The sequence below is a fragment of the Geospiza fortis genome, unplaced genomic scaffold, assembly GCF_000277835.1.
Source record: "Geospiza fortis unplaced genomic scaffold, GeoFor_1.0 scaffold292, whole genome shotgun sequence".
NCBI classification, from domain to species: Eukaryota; Metazoa; Chordata; class Aves; order Passeriformes; family Thraupidae; genus Geospiza; species Geospiza fortis.
The window spans coordinates 29,225-45,873 of NW_005054482.1; the positions used below are offsets into that span (position 1 = coordinate 29,225).

General features: G+C 41.8%; 1 protein-coding gene across 2 annotated transcripts in view; it reads left to right on the forward strand.

The window, feature by feature from the left end:
- Positions 1-5,899: 5,899 nt before the first annotated feature.
- BCAT1 (branched chain amino acid transaminase 1) overlaps positions 5,900-16,649 on the forward strand; it is a 50,483-nt gene continuing 39,733 nt past the window's right edge. For both annotated transcript variants that reach the window (XM_005428406.2, XM_031063133.1), the window contains exons 1-2: positions 5,900-5,971; positions 15,358-15,408. In XM_005428406.2, the coding sequence (XP_005428463.1) occupies positions 15,391-15,408 (18 nt within the window). In that variant the 5' untranslated portion in view covers positions 5,900-5,971; positions 15,358-15,390. The remainder of the gene's footprint in view (positions 5,972-15,357; positions 15,409-16,649) is intronic.

A 16,649-nucleotide genomic window follows, 5' to 3' on the forward strand; every position in this document is an offset into this window, starting at 1 on the left:
GGCTCAGGGGCTGCCCCTCCGCAGCTCGCCGGTCTGTGGTGGCAGATTTTAGTGCCACGATTTGTTTGTGCTATACTAAGGGGATTTCTGTCCTTGGCGGATTTGTTGTTGGAGATTCAGAGGCAGATTGTGTGTGGTTTTATCTCTTTCATTTACCTCTTTCATTGCAGACAGCACGTGTGTCAAAGAAATAATGAGGGAGGATGGAGAAGGGGAAGGGAAGGTGTATGATTTCCTTTGGGGCGAATTTCATGTTTATGGGACTCTCAGTGATTAAAAAAACCCCAAACAAAACTGACAAAATTATCAAGCCAAAAGCCCGCGAAGGTTACGGTGTCCTGGCAGACATCAAGGCTTTTTTTTTGCCTGTGAGTTTTTTAAAGCTCTTATGTCTGCCCTCGTACTAAAATAGACTGTGGGTAAAATCCAGTAACATGTGCTGAGTAATTTCAGAAAAAACTTTAAATCATGGAAGAGGAGTTTTCGGTCGCAGGCACTAACGTGGCAGATGAGCATCTGTGGGCACTGTCCTTTTATAAATGTCATGTTTATGTTCCTCGGCTTAGTGACCTGATCTGGGGATTAAAACCAAGTCTTGCCGGTCAAGGCAGAGGGCACGGAGTTAGCACGGGTGCCTTTCTGCTGGGAGTACCAAGGGAGCATCCCAGCCGCGTTCCACCCTGTGCAGCAGCTCAGCAAAGCTCGGGTTTGAGGCTGGGAGCTGCACAGCTGCGGTCTGTGCTGGAGCTAACAGCTGAGGAAACCACGGCTGAGGTGTTTGCTTTCCTCAGTCACGCTAGCAGATGGGGTATGGGCACAGCAGGTGACTGGTAGGTGGCTCCCCAGCTCCTCTGTGCTGCTGGTGGTGAGTGTTCCTCACATCCAGCAGTGCTGCAGTTGCTGCTGCTGGTGGCGGGGCTGGCATGGAGCAGCCTTGGGATGCTGTCCCAGCCCCGAGGGGCAGACCAGCCATGGCAGGAAACGGGCCTGAAACTACTCAGGGAAAATACCCAGGAGCTCCCCCAGTCACAGTGCTCGGAGACAGGATGGAGCATCTCAAGGAAGGGGCAGACTCGTGTTTTATATCACTTGTGATGTACCTGCTTCGAGGAAAGAGGGCAGGGCCCTGCTTTCCAGGGTGTCAGAATTTGAAATTGTGACACTGTGAAATATATAAAGGTAGAATATTAATATATACTACCTATAATATTAATGTATAATATTCTACCTTTATATATTTATAATATCCAGCACCTGCCAGGAATGCTCTGGCCTTACATAAAAAACAAATAACAGGGAAACCACAGACCTACCAACCTGTTTGCTCAAAGCAGCACTGATATCTCATTGGGTTCTCACCTGCACAAACCCTTCACTTTGTATTTTTCTTGTCTTTGCTTTGTAGCAGTAGCTACAGCAGTGAAAGGACACTCTTGTCACTTGGAAGTGATGTAGCCTTGGGCAAGTCAGTGCTGTCTGAGCCCTTTACCCTTTCCTTGCCTCATCTGTTCAGACTGTCAGGGTTCTGGCTGTCACTGTGTGTTTGCATGTATCAAAGAGCATGTATCAAAGGAACAGAAAATCACAATTTGATTATCACTACACTTATGTAAAACCTGATACATTAATAAAAATAACTCAATCAACAGCATCATTCCACCTCCTTGTCCCTTCATCTCTCCCTTCTCTCCTGTGTTTAGTCACAACCCTCCATTTTTCCTTGAACTATTTCCAGCTCAACCACAGCCCTCCCCTCTGTGCTGTTTAAAGTAATGTACAAGAAATGAATTATGCCTCTAGTTTCTGCAGTGTCTGCCTTGTCCACCTCATGCACTGATTGTTACTGACAGGCCTGGCACTTCTGTGGGATTCAGTGGATATGCTGGTTTTTCCTCATGGAAATTGAGCACTGAAATATGCTGCAAAGCCATAGGTAAAAGAGAAGATTACAAAGTCAGGAGATAGCTTCAACACAACTGGTATCTTGTTAAAATAGTCCACAGGCTGTATCCTTTGTTTAATTAGACTGATGAAAATAGTTCAGGTGGATTTCATTAGTCATTAATTTATCCCTGGGAGGATAGTGTTAGGAAGGCAGGTAAATCAGTTAATTAACTGTGTAAACACTCAGGTGCTCTGCATTTATTCAGGCATTTTAGAACAAATTAGGAGACGTGGGCATGGTAAAGAGTTGGAACAGACATTTTCATTGCTTCCCTGTGTTATGCCATTTTCTTAAATGAATAATCACAGCTGAATGTATAATGCTGAAAATTACCAGTGGGTTTGAGGGCAGGACCTTCAGTGTCAGAATGAAGGAGGCAGGCTGTAAATTCTCTCTGTAAAATTTGCACAGCCTTGTTAGGCCACAGATGTGGGGACTGGCACGTTCACATCCCCACAGTGACACACCACGTTCTCTGTGCTGCTGGGGAAGCTCGTCTCACAGAGGCAGCTCTGGGAGCTCCAGGCACTCAGCACTGATTGTGGCTTTTGATAATCAATTGTGGCTACCCACATGCAACCATGGCTGCAGTGGAGCCCAAACTTCATCTTAAAAGCCTGGCTGTAGGTGGTGGTTGAGCATAAATCCAATAGCATGTGACCCTAATATGCTGTCTTTGTAGTCATTTCCATGTTTGCACCTTGGTGCCTCCCATTCTAACACAGGGTGAAGTCAATTGGTGGCCCCATTTGCCTTGGAAACAACCTCATTATTTTATGGCTTTACACATTAAAGGTCCAGGTAAAATTACATAATAAAACAGAGCACCTGTTGCAGAAGGGCAATTTAGGAAGTATTACCATATGCTGTTCCAGAGGAAGATCCAGTGTTGCACTTAAGCAAAGCACCCTTTGCTGTGTACCTCAGAGGACCCAAAACTTAACATGAGAATAGTTAAAACTGTCTTTAAAAATGATCAGTAAGTTTTATCCATCTGGGGCTTTTTGTGCACCTTGGTCCATAGTTTATTATTAGTTTTGCAAGCTAATGTCATAATACCATTCAAACAGAGTTACTCATTTACTTCTTCCCTTAAGATCTGCAGTGTGTTTTGGGTTCTATTTTAGAATATACCTGAAACATTAATGAAGGGAGCATGTAACTTCTCAGCAGGGACACAGCTCCTGCTAATTCAGTGTGCCTGTTAGAGCATATCACACACCATATTGATAAAAACATTTCTAGTAAGCACAGAAAAGTGTTTTCCTGGTATACAAACAGGGTTTAATTCCATGAGTTCTGATTGGAATAATTTCCACTAGGATTCAGAGACATCATGTCCACTTGTTTAATTTCATTTAGAGTGTTAAGAGTCATCACCTCTGTAATAAATGTTTGAATTCACATTACTCTTACTGAGAATGGAGGTGTTTAACCTTTAGCACTCAGAGTTTGGAAGAGCAGAGTGTGTTCAGTCTGGAGCGAGCTCTGGGGTGCTGTAGCAGCAGCCTTCCACAGTCTAGAGGGAGATGATGGAGGTGGGGCTGGGCTCAGCAGGGCTGTGTGGCAGGAGGGCAAGAGATGATGGCATTAACTGAAACAGAAAAAGTTCAGATGGGGTATAAGGAAAAAGCTGTCTCCACAAGCACAGCTGGGAGGTGAGTTACCAGAGAGACTGTGCAGTTTCCATCCTTGGCAGCTCTCAAGACCCAGCTGGATCAAGCTTAAGAACCTGCTCTGAGCTCAGAGCCTACCCTGCTTTGAGCAGGAGTTTGGATTAAAGACATCCTCAGGTTCCTTCCAGCCTGGGTTTTCCTGTGGTCCTGAGAAAAAGCTTAGAAACTAAGTTTTTTATATGCAGTCTTAGTTTTTTGACACATGCAGTGGTGTGGACCGGCAGATATTTGTTCAGAGCCCTGCATGCTTGGCTTTTAACAGCGCAGAGAAGTCTGTGTAAAGGTGCTGTTAAAAGGCACCACTGTAGGCAGATTGCTTTGCAGAAGGTATATTCTTAACATGTCAGTATGGTAGTATTATTTTCTTTATTTTGAGGAAATCCATGTACTTAACAGAAGAGTTTAAGCTGGAAAACTATAAAGCACTGAATAAAAGGAGATATTTTTGATTTTCAGGAATGTGAACTTGAAATTGCTGCATCTGAAATACAGTCTATAAGGTTACCACATGAAATTGCATATTCTGCTCTTATAAAAATTATACAATTGCTTATCATCAGGAAATTAATTAAAAGTTACAGGTAGTCCACCTAAAATCCGCGGTAATGATACAATTTATTTTGATGTAGAGTTTCTCAACCTCCATCAAAATACAGGAAATTCGTAATCAAACAAGTATGGAAACGAAACTTCAAGTGTTAGCATTTACTGTGAAGTTACCATCAACATAGCTGCCAGGTCAGTTGCTCTGTAAATTTCTTACCAGATGCACGATACAAATTTTACTTCCCTGATTTTAAAGTTTGAAGAAACTGGTGGAGAGGCTAAGTTTTTGATCCTAGATGAAGAGAAGTTTAAATATTTTTTAATAGGCTCCATAGTTTATAATTTGTTTGTTATAAACTGTCTTTATACATTTATAGTTCAGAGTACCATAATTATTTTTTTGAGAACAGAACATGAAGATTTATTATCGAATTATCAACATTACAGTCCTGAATTCTGCACTGTGGCAATGCCTGCTTAAAATTTGACAAACCTCTTCATAATTGCTAGAAAGTATTGCCTGAAATACAGAGGGCAAAAGCTAGAAAGAAATGAATAAGCAAGAAGAATTAGCCTTAGCACATGGTGTTACTACATGTAGTGGTTACCCAGGCACAGTTTTGCTACAGCTGCATGTGTACATGCATGCAGGAAAAAAACATAATTCTATTCACATGCTCATGTATTTGAGGCATTTATGCATCTTGAGTATGTCTTCTGTGTTTTTAATATTATCCTTTATCTTTCAACAGTTTTTCAGCGACAGTTTTTGGCATTTACAGTTTGATTCTCTTCTTGACACCTGAAGATAGAAGTTCAGTAACAGCATTCCTTTCTGATTGTTCACTAAGCTGAAAATTGGCATTTACAATTGTTTTCTTTTAGTTTTTCTATTACGGTAGTGTGCTGTAGCCAGCAATGTTTTCATCATGTTAATTGGGCAAAATATTTCTTAGAGCATACATATAAAATGAATATTTTTTCAGATGCAATTCTGAGCTTTTGAGAGGCTCAAGATTAGCTTCATACCTTCTGAAATGTGGAAAACATTGATGTTCACGTGCACTGAAGCCTCCCAGACCCTTTGCTCATGTTATAAATGAGTAATTTGTCAGTTTAGATTTGTGGAGCTGAGCAGGGCTGTTTTATCATTGATACTGGTGTGGAATTGTAGGAGGGCTAGTCTACAGTACTTGTCATAGGCCAGTTTATTATCTTCATTTCCATTTCTTACCATTTCAAAGCTGTCATTTTCCTAATAGAGGCTGCATCACTCCTGATTTATGTTTGTTGCAGCTTTAACCATGCTATGATTTGGGCAAAGGTCCTCTCTGCATTTTGTGTGTGCTTAATGCTGACACCTCTACAAATACCTCATCTGGGACCACCCTTTCCTTCCAAGGCCACTTTTCATGTGCTGAGTGATACTTTGCTCTCAAATTCCCTGGGCAGCCTCCAGTTTGCTCTGGGCACTGTCAACAAATGATAGGGGATTTCAGATGAAGGATTTGCTTACGTTGTTTAGAAAGGACACAGAAGATAAGGTTAATACAGCTCCAGAATTTTGGAGCCTTATATTCCATTATTTTTTCCTGTCATGGAGTTGTTACACAGCTGAATATATATTAAGTAGGTGGGCTATCTGGTTCTGTCACCACTTTGGAATATTTTACCTCTTTTAGCAGATGATACGAAGAAAAGCAGCAGTTTCTGGGTGTTATCTTGTTGTTGTACCACATTGAAGAGAGCAGTGTGTGACACTGCAGTGATGCTGTAGCTGTGCCCAGCTTTTCCTGGCTTGTTGGTAAGCTTCCATAGGATTATTTACACTTGCTTGGTGTGGTGGATAATGTTTATTACCTTCTGTGACAGCCTCTGCAACTCATAAAGAGTGTAAAACAATTAAGTTCCTAGAATATTCTGAGCTGAACACCTATCATGCAAATGTGCTCCCTCTCTGTTATTGGGACAAGAACATTACTGTAGATGCTGTCCTCAGATGGATCCCCAGGATTTTCCCTTTGGCTTAGCTCTGTTCCTAGTGCCCTTTACATCAAGAAGAAAGCTTCCGTTTCCTTTCTGCTTTGTTGAACTGTGTCCACTTGAAACAGATCAGGGCAGTGCTTGAGCACACAGCAAAACACATCACAGGGGTGTAAGGCAGGCTTTGGAGAGTTCCCTCATTGCTTCAAACCAATCATGGCAGGCTTAAACCCCACTGCAGCTGGTGTGGGCAGGAGTTCTGCAGCCACCACCTGTGTGCTGTTAGGCAAGAAACTGGAATAGGTTACAGCTGTGAGCAGTGAACAGCTAAACCTGTTGTAAATCAGTCATTTGCACCTGTTCTCTTTCCTTGAGAAGAGCTGGGATGGATTTGAACTTGTATTTTTTGGGAATGATGAATCTGACTCCATGTTCTTAGAAGGCTAATTTATTATTTTATGATACTATATTATATTCAAGAATGCTATACTAAACCATACTCAAGAATAGAGAAAGGATACTTACAGAAGGCTAAAAGGATAATAATGAAAATTTGTGACTCTTTCTGAGCCTCAACACAGCCTGACTGTGATTGGCCATTAAGTTAAAACAATTCACATGAAACCAATGAAACAATCTCCAAACACATTCCAAAGCAGCAAAAGATAGGAGAAGCGAATCAGGTAATTACTGTTTTCTTTTTTTCTCTGAGGCTTCTCAGCTTCCCAGAAGGAAAGTCCTGGGCAAAGGGATCTTTCCAGAAAATGTGACTGTGACAGATTTGGTGTTTCAGTTCCTGGGGAGCTGTGCAGATCCTGTGGGTTCCCTGAAGGAGCTGCTGAGCAGGGTGAAGAGTGCCAGTGGGACAATCCGTGCCTCAGTTTCCCGTTTGTAGAAGAAATGGATATTTCTGCCTTCTTTCACCTGGCTGTTGGGACTGTAGAGCCAGGCTTACAGTGAGAAGATTCCTTTAAAACTTATAAATAATGAAGGTCATCATTCTTTATCTGGAACAAGCAGTTTCAGCCCACCATCAGTATCCAGGAGAACACAGTATTTGCAGTATTTCTGGAAAGAAATATTTGCAATATTTCTTGCTGTCCTTCTGGTCTAAAAGTGCAGTTAAAGTGCATCCTGCTTAATTTTACTATAGATTCTTAAAATGCTGATTTAATACCTAGCTTTTAGAATACATGAAGAAAGGGAAATGTTAGAGAAAATAATGAGCACAAACTTGTGGTAAAGAGCAAAGCCCTGCTGTGGTGTTTGGGGAAAGCATGCAATAGCATTTATACCCTTTCTTGTTGCCAGTTTGATGCAGAAGATCTCATATCAAAGAATTGGGCCTAAACACAAGAAAACTGTGGTGTCTTTCAGAATTTAATTTATTTTGTTTGAGCCATCACTGTATCATACAGCCATGAGATGCTATCTAGTTAGAAAACAGGCAGGTGAATTTTTAGGTCATCTGGTTGCTGTAGCATGTTTTCCTTCATGCCATTCTAGCAAACAATGCATTTGTTAAAAACCTGATTTCTCCCAAAATTGGTCTAAACCAGGACAGTGACCTGATTAAAGAGATACAGGGTAACTTTACTGCATCTCTGAACAAGACCTGCTGAATGTGAGCCCTGAAACTGGAGTCAGGGTCCCTCTGCAGCATGGTCCAGGCAGAGCCCACACCTGGGTGTGCACAGTTCAGCCTGCAAGCAGGAAAATGGGCTTTGCTCAGACACTGGAGAGGAACAACAGCAGAGAAACACCTTTCTAGGAGCACTCTGAGCAGTGGAGCAGGGTGTCCCTGCAGGTTGGAGCCCATTCAGATCCCCTGCTTAGATAGCTGCTGCCATGCCTTATCAGCATCATCTGTTGGACCCTGCAGGGACACAGCAGCCTCTTGGGAAGCAGGGACAGGAACCACAGCCAGCACACTGCACAGAGTCGTGCTCCTTGTGCTTTTCAGCAGTGGCATTTGGTGATGGGCTGTGATTAAATAGGCCATGCAGAGTCACCAGGGCTAGATGTGGTGTCAGCCCTGTGCACACCAGCAGCCACACATGTGCATTGCATTGAGCCAGTCACAGTTCTGTCATCTCTAGTGGCACTTGCTCAGCACTTATGGTGGAAAAAGTAACTCTTCCTTCCTCTAAAAACTCTTCTGTTCTCTTCTTCCACAGAGCCTTTGTGTTCAGTGTGCCATTCATCTTTCCTCAGTGTCTTATGTAAACTTTTATTCCAGTGCAGAATGGGCTTAAATGGGACACGGTCTGAGCGCTCTGAGAATAGCTCCAAGTGACCCCTGACACAGGCCAGTGATTCAGGGCTGGCCTCGTGCTCCTCCTGCTGCTGCGGCACTTATGGGCTGTGTCCTTAAAAACAGCTTTTTGTCTGCTAGCTTCTTTCTTTGGCCATGTCAGTTCTCATTTTGGAATCCATCACTGTCTCTGCCGTGGTTTGGTTGGGTTCCTCCCCGCCCCCGGAGTTTTTAGTGATTTATTTGCAAACAGCAGAAGCTTTGGTCTCCTGCACTAAATTGCTTGCTTCCAGTTCTAAGCCCTCAGTAACTCCTCAGACAATGATTTGATTTGTTTCTGCCCTCTATGCCTTCATGTTATTTATATTTTCATTTGGTAATTGCATAAAGTCAATTGCCTTGGTCATCAGCTACAGAATCTGTGTGGAGTTTCAGGCAATTTGGCAAACAAATTGCAAGCTACATTTTATGCATCTTTAAATCAGATCTGTCGTTTATCTGTGCAGCTGTCTCAGAATAAAAAATACGGTCAGTGTAACTGAATTTTCAAAGAAAGTAAACAAATTAGTTGTTATTTTGCTTAGGCTCATCTTTTCTAGAATAACAGTGCAGTTAAAAATGCATCCTGCTTAATTTTACTATAAATTTTTAAAATGCTGATTAGTACCTGGCTTTTAGGATACATGAGGAAAGGGAAATGTTAGAGAAAACATAATGAGCACAAGCTTGTGGTAAAGAGCAAAGCCCTGCTGTGGTGTTTGGGGAAAGCATGCAATAGCATTTATACCCTTTCTTGTTGCCAGTTTGATGCAGAAGATCTCATATCAAAGAACTGGGCCTAAATGCATTAAAACTGTGGTGTGTTTCAGAATTTAATTTATTTTGTTTGAGCAGTCACTGTATCATACAGGCAGGTGAATTTTTAGGTCAACTAGATCCAGCTGGTTACTTTAACATGTTTTCCTTCATGCCATTGTAGCAAACAATGCATTTGTTAAAAACCTAATTAATGCTGGACGGGACAAACAAACCAACAAAAGAGTCACTTAGAGGCACTGCTCACAGGAGTTAGAGATGGAAGAGCTCCATGAGGTCATCTGCCTCTTCCCCTCATTGTACCAGGCTGTTTTCCCAAATCAGGAGGGCACTAAACTGTGAAGAGAGAAGAAATGGCATTGAGGGGTGACAGAGCAGCAGAAGGGTCACAGGGAGGAAAACAATCAGGAGCAGCGTGAGCAGTGCCTTTGGAAATCAAGGTTAAAGCACGCAGCTCCTGGGGGTCATTGGTGAAGAGGGTTGCTTTAGAGTCCTTGCCTGTTTCTGGTAAGAAAATAGGAAAGAGAATTGTCTGGATGTGCAGGAAATGTATTAAGAGCAAAGTGAATATTGAATAGAGGGGCAGCACACAGAGATTGCAGCTGCTTTATGTCCTGTGGTGGGTGGCGCTGCTGGGAGGCTGTCAGGGTTTTTCACCTGGGAGAGATCACACTTCAGACTCCATGGTGTGTGGTTGTAATTCACAGCTCAAACTGTAAATTTTTCTGAAATATGTGACAAAATAAATTCAGCCTGAAGCCGAACAGGTCCCTGGTCAGGTTCTCCTTAGGGTTAGTTTCAGCAAATTAATTTGTTTTCTGCTTCTGCTGGTCTCTTTTTTTCCTTTAAGAGTTCTTGATAATTCAGCTTGTCAAGCCCATGTTCTTTTTGGAATTCAGGAGTAGATCTGTTCACCTTCCCTAGCCTTGCTGTTGTTCAAGTGAACTGAGACAAGCTTTCTTCTGCCTCAGTTCAGGCATTGCTGAACTTACTCAAATACTCATTTAAGCACTGAGTCAAAAAATTGACATTAGTTCTAGAAGAGGTTTTTCACCAGAGTGCTGCTTGTAATGGCTTTACTTTGCAAACGTTGCTCTGCATTTATTTGTTCTTGTGGAACCAAGTTTGTCTGCTTTTACAGATGTGATTCAGCTGTAAATGTTATTAAACATGAATCTGGGGTGGACTAGCTGAATATTTCCGCTTCTTCATGGCCTCTGTTCTAAGGTTTTTCTAACCAGCAAGTTGTGCTCACATAATCTGAATTGTCTTTTATTTAAGCCTAATAAAAACAGTGATGCTTGTTTTAAGAGGAACATATTTCAGTTTAAGTCAAACCAATTAAACTGGTTTAAATTAAAGCCAATGAACTGCTCAAGTCAGGGATAAGTGCCTGCACAGTTTTTCAGACTAATTTAATTACAATCTATTTCAATTCAACCTTATTTTATGCAATGAAGCTTTCTTGGACATAAAACCTCTTGTATTTTCTAAGCCCCAATGCCCTCACTGTGAGACAAAATGATTATTAAATAGTGTGGAAGCCTCTTTTTCTGCTACACTAGTTGCCTTGTGTTTTTCTTTGTTGTGTGCTGTCATTGCACAGCCTCTGTTTAACTAACATTAGTGCCAGCCCAGGGTTGGACAGGCAGCTACAGTGAGGTGACAATGCCAGGCTGACAAGGCATCAGGGAGGATCTGTGTGAGGAGGAACAGTCTGAAAAATGTTTTGGAAGAAATTAGCACTGTAAATCGTGTGCCACAATTAGCACTGTGGCACAGACGTGTTGGGTACGTTCATGTTCACATACCTGCAGCATAGAGACAGGATTAAAGTGCTTTAATGGCTCTTGGCTTCCATAAATGAGCGTCTCAAACTATGGGAATCTTTCACAAGATTTAATAAAAAAAAAAAGAATAAATAAAATAAAGTGAAAATAAATAAATAATAAATAAAATACATAAATAAAATAATTCTAGTTCATATTAAAAATAATGATATCACTTAGCCCTTTAGCAAATTTTCTCTGTCTAACAGTGTGTGGAAGTTTTTGTTTTAGTGTTGGTTTTTTGGGGTTTATGTTTGTTTGTTTGTTTGTTGGGGGTTTTTTTGGTTTGTTTTTTTTTTTTTGTATTAAGCTGTGAACATTATTAGTGGGCTTTTTTTTCTGCAAATTCATTTTTTATGTGAAGTGGCTGCCAAATTGTATTACTGTTTCCTAGGGACAGATACAAGCTGTTTTGAAGTCATGGCAGTGTTCTTGCCTGGCTGTCTCGATACAGAATATTTGGCATTTGTGCACACTGGGTTGTGTTTTACCCTGGAGCAGGAGGGCAGCTCTGGTTTGTGTGGCTGTGAGTGACAGGGTACCTGTCACCACACACCTCATGTGGCTTTCCTGTGCCAGTGTGAGTCCTGGATTGGATTTATTGATCTGCTGTATTCCTGCAGTCTGGCAAGGACTCTAATTTCATTATCCTTCCAGTGCAAATTAGAGCACGAAATATTTCTTAGACACTTAGTAGTTTGAAGTAAAACTTAGTACTTTTTACTGTAGTATTCTTTAATATAATATAAGAACATAAAATATGAAATTAGCTTTCTACGAACATGGAGTCAGACTCTTCCCTTCTCATGACAGGGGACCCTGAGAATACCACAGTGAGGGCACAGGAGCAGCTGAGGCACACTCAGGCAGTGTAGGAAGCCTGGGCAGTTTAGGGAGGAGATGGGCCTGGTTTTGTAGCAGGAGGCTGAGTGATCTGACTGCACAGAAGAAGTAGAGGAGGTGTGCCAGAGGCAGCAGGAGAGCATGGACTGCAGCACCATGGGGCCAGGAGATGTTGGATATGTGTGTGTCTAAGGCAGCCTGAGCGCCAAGTGCAGGAGCTGGATGTCCAGGTTTGGGACAGCTCTAGCAGAAGGACAGGTGACAACTGTTTAGCCCAAGATTGTCCATAAGTGCCAGTGTTTCATACACAAATTCCCACTGAGGCTTTGCCTTGTGGAAGAGTTGGGTTGGAGCTAAGTGCTGATGAGAGGAGCACTCTTATCCAGCTGAGTGCATTGGGATGACTCTGTCGGTGCTAAAGGATTTGTAATGGTCATTAGAGCATTGGGATCCTCAGTAAAAGTAATAACAGAATTACTGCTCAGCAGGTCTTTATTTCAGTGGTGTTTCACAGTGATGAAATGAAAAATAAACCCCGTTTTCCAACCAAGTTTAATCTATTGTAAGATTTTACACCTCATTCTCATACAGGCTTTACAGTAATGTTAAAATCAATGTGTGTTTTCAGTGTTTTCAAAGTAAACCTTTGAAATACTCTTCTATTTCCTGTTACATACACCACAGAGAAAACACTGATATCTCTACAGCACAACATAGGAAATAATGTCATGCTTCTGTGATTGTACAGCTACTTTTGACACTCATGAGTGACTTTTGAGAAGTTGTTCACCCAGTGGCTCAAGTATATCTTTAGGATAACATCAGTGTTTTAATGGTGGCAGGTTTAAATCTACCATGCTATTGAACATAAAGGGCAAATTCATGTTTGGAATATCTCCCTTGGCAACATTGGCACTGAACCAGGGAGCAATTTTCCATATTGCACTTAGCAACATGTTTCAGATTTGTAGGCCATGGAGCTGTTAAAATATGACTCCGTTAATTAGAAAGTAATTGTGGTTTCTTTCTAGTGCTGAGGGATTAACTCAGTTTAATCTCTGTGTGGTTAACAAAGGCAGTTAGCTACTTGCTTTAAATACGAGTTCAATCTGTAAAAAGTAATAATGACTTTATGGAGAGCAGGATTGGCCCCATGGCATGTGCCCAAAAATGGGGCTGGTGACTTCACTGAGTTCAGTGGTAGTGTTGAACTAAGGAGACACGTGATGGAGCCCCAGGGGCTGCTCCTGTAGGTGGTCAGCACTTCAAATTCACATGCAGGCTTGGTATCTTTAAAAAAGATCATGAAAGAGAATATTAAGCTGTATCCAGCTCCAGTCCTCTGCGCTGATGCCAGCTCTTGCTTTAGGGCAACTCCATGGAGCAGCAACAGGAAGAAACTGAAGCATAATGGTTGAGTACTTGTCAGTATTTGCTGTCACCAGTAATTATTATTAGCAAATCCAACTTGGCATGCTGGATGTTAGACAAAAGCCAGCAGTGGAGCTGGAGCTCTCTGAGATATTTCTCTTCCAGAGCTGGGATGATGGTATTAGGATATTTATCTTCCAGAGCTGGCAATTCCCATCCTGTTAGCTGGGAATCAGCACACTCTCCATCGTCGTTCATCACAGTGCAGAGAAAAATCAGCTGCCTCCATTCATCTGTGGAATGCTTCACTGCTGTCAGCTGATGGTGTCGGGAAGGATTTCTAGGATTTTACCAGTGGGTTTGGAAGTACTGAAAAATTCCAGGTAAAGCAAGGAGCTGCTATTATACAGTGTCCTTGGCTTTCGGTGACACTTTAGTCCTGCTTGGGTCTGCCACTCTGCCAAAGTCTTGTCATTCTGGAGTAGAAAACCCTCAGCTTTAAGGCAAATAAAACATATTTTTAATGAAGGATAAAGCATTCTGGGATATTGTAAAGAGATTTATGATCTCTTTTGGCACATTGTCTTTTAGTGCATAGGGAGGGTCCTGTAGCCACAATTGCCTGCCTTGCTGTAGAGAGTTATAAAAAAAGAGGAACAGAAGGGTTAAAGTGAGAAGAGGCAGCAGGAGGGATGTGGGGGGCTCGCTGGGGGGAAGGGGAGAGGAAGTGAGATCTGCTGTGGCTGGGAGTTTGCCTTTTATTTTTTGCTTTTAGCAAGGCTGTGATCTGTGGAAGGTCCACTGAAAATACCTTTTCTCTTTTTTTTTTTTTTTGTGTGTGTGTGTGTGTTTGCCATATTCCCAAGATCTGTAAAAAGGTGAAAGAATCCTGTTACTTGCCTTCTGTGTAAGCCTGTGATCCATGTGGTGCCAGCCCTGGCCCCACATTTTGGTGACTGCTGTGTCCCTGACGCTGCCTTCCACCTGCACCAGCCCTCCCTGGGAAGGGCTGGGATCTCACAGGCTGACCATGAAAAGTTTTCTTTTTATCTTCTTTCCACCAGGGGATTGTACCTTTGATCTGGGGCATTCCCATCTGGACTGGGAGCTCCTGCCTGAGATGCACCAAGGCTGAGAGACAACCACCAAGTCCTCTCTATCCTTCCAGCTATGCTCCCTAATGCCATCATCCCAGCCATCCTCTTTCATGGCCCATCACCCCGGGCTCTTTCTCCTGGTCCTTCTTTCCCCTCCCAAGTCTCTGCACCCACTTCACCTTTTCAGCTCCTTCTTGAAGGCTGCTGGGAAAGAGGGAGCCCTGTTGGGGCTTTGTTTCCTTTGTTCCGTGCTGTAACTGACAGGGAAGGTGCAGGTACTGCAGGAGGGTCCATAGAGATGCTGAGGTGATGTGTGGGATTTACTGGGAATCTTATTTTTAGGTAGATGGCTTCCCCCTGTCTGCTATCCCTCTGTTGTTGAACAGAAAGATGCCTAGAACTAGCACTCCTTTTTCTTTCCCCTCCCAGTTCCTTTGCAGAAGCCTGAAGTTCAACATTGTACATAATGCAAGACAATCTCATTATTTATTCATATAGGTGAATAATTCCTTATTACTTTCTTTGGTTAATGAAGGATTTAACAAAACCAGTTCTTTCTTTTTTCTTCCATTCTGCCTACTCAACCTTCTCTTGAAAAAGGCGGAAGCAAACCTGTTAGGTGGATGCTTTAGTAGAGAAACTTGAGTAAAAACCCAATTTATTTATTCAGCTCTGAATGAAAAACTTGCGATGTTGTCCATAACCTTCTACACTACAGAGTGATGCTCTAATCTAGGATGTCATGTGTTTATAGATATGTTACATATATGAAGCCCTGAAGTGCAGTTGTACAAAATAAAGGGACTGAAGTAAAACTGAGAGGCCAGAAGATGGAAAGTTGTGCTGAGAACTCCCCACAAGGTTCTTGCTAATGCATATACTGATGCAAAGTCTGGTGATTCAATACAGTCTGTCCCTGAAATGAATGAACTGAATGTGTATCACCTTTCCTGCACTGCGCACTGGATTTGATTTGCTCTGGGTTTGTTTTTCCTAGGGCGGAGGACTCTCGGGAGAAGCAGGAAAGCAAATGACTGAATCTTTCAAGGTATGTGTCAGTGGCCTTCAGAAAAAGGGCTTTTTCCATTGGATCCCAAAGCTGCAAAGCTAAGGATCACAGAAGAGCTCCAAGCTCTGCAGCTTGGGAACATTATCAGCACTCCACAACAAACAGGGCTAGGAGAGTCAGGAATGCTGAGCAGCTGCCAGGAGTTGACGTGGAATTGCGTCCCTCTCTTTTTATTTTAATCTTACGCCTAGAAATGAGCTCAGTTAAGATACCATTCTTTGCCTCTGCCTCCTTCCTGAATGCAGTGCTGGTAACTAAGAGCTCATTTTAAAACTGTATGGGTACAGATGTCAGCTTCCAGTTTTCTGTTGGAAGTGCAGAGCCTGTCAGCATGTGCTCCTTTGAATTCTGCATCTGTCCTAATTTCCTTTTTCCTGCCTTTTCTACGTCCTTTGCCTTTATTCTTTATGTCACACATCTGTAATTCCTTTTCTCTCTTATTCCCTGATTTACAGGCTTTAAAAAAGCCTTATCTATATTTTGCAGAAATGTAAAAGCAGTACTCAGAAAAACTCATGTTTTTTCAGCAGTTCCATTCCTGTTATTTCTGACTATTGTCAGCAGTACATGAGATGAAATTATGATGATGTGCTTTGTAAGTGTTGTGTTCTTCCTGACTTTTTTGGGCACTGCCACAGCTGTGCAGTCTTCTGAACTATGCTTAAGTATTTATTTCCCCTTCAGTTGTCAGGCTCTAAACAGATATGAAAAATTAATGCTGCAATAAATACTTGATAATATTTATATTATCATATATTAATAGAATAGACTAGAATATTCTAAAATAAAAATATAATATTATAAAATAAAAATATATAATGTATACAATATATGTACATACAATATAATATATGTATATATAATATATGTATGTATGTATTTTAATATATGTATTTATTTATTTATAAAAATGTCTTTGATAAGGTTTATTCTGATGTTGGTCTCGTTGAAAACAGCAAGGAATTCTTGAGAGTCCATGACTGCAGAATTTGACTGTGTAGCAATGTGTCATTTAATTTTTATTTCCTCATTCTCAGCCCTTCCCAGTTCTTCTCTTCCTCATTTCTTCGTGTTGTGTCTCTCTGGCAATTCTGCCCAAGGAGGAAAATTCAAGATGACTTTTCAGCCTGAAGGTCTGATTTGAAAAATGCTGACAAAGCCAGGCATGCAGCCAGTTTTGAAACCACAAGAAATCACAAGTCTGGAGTGCAGGGGCTGTT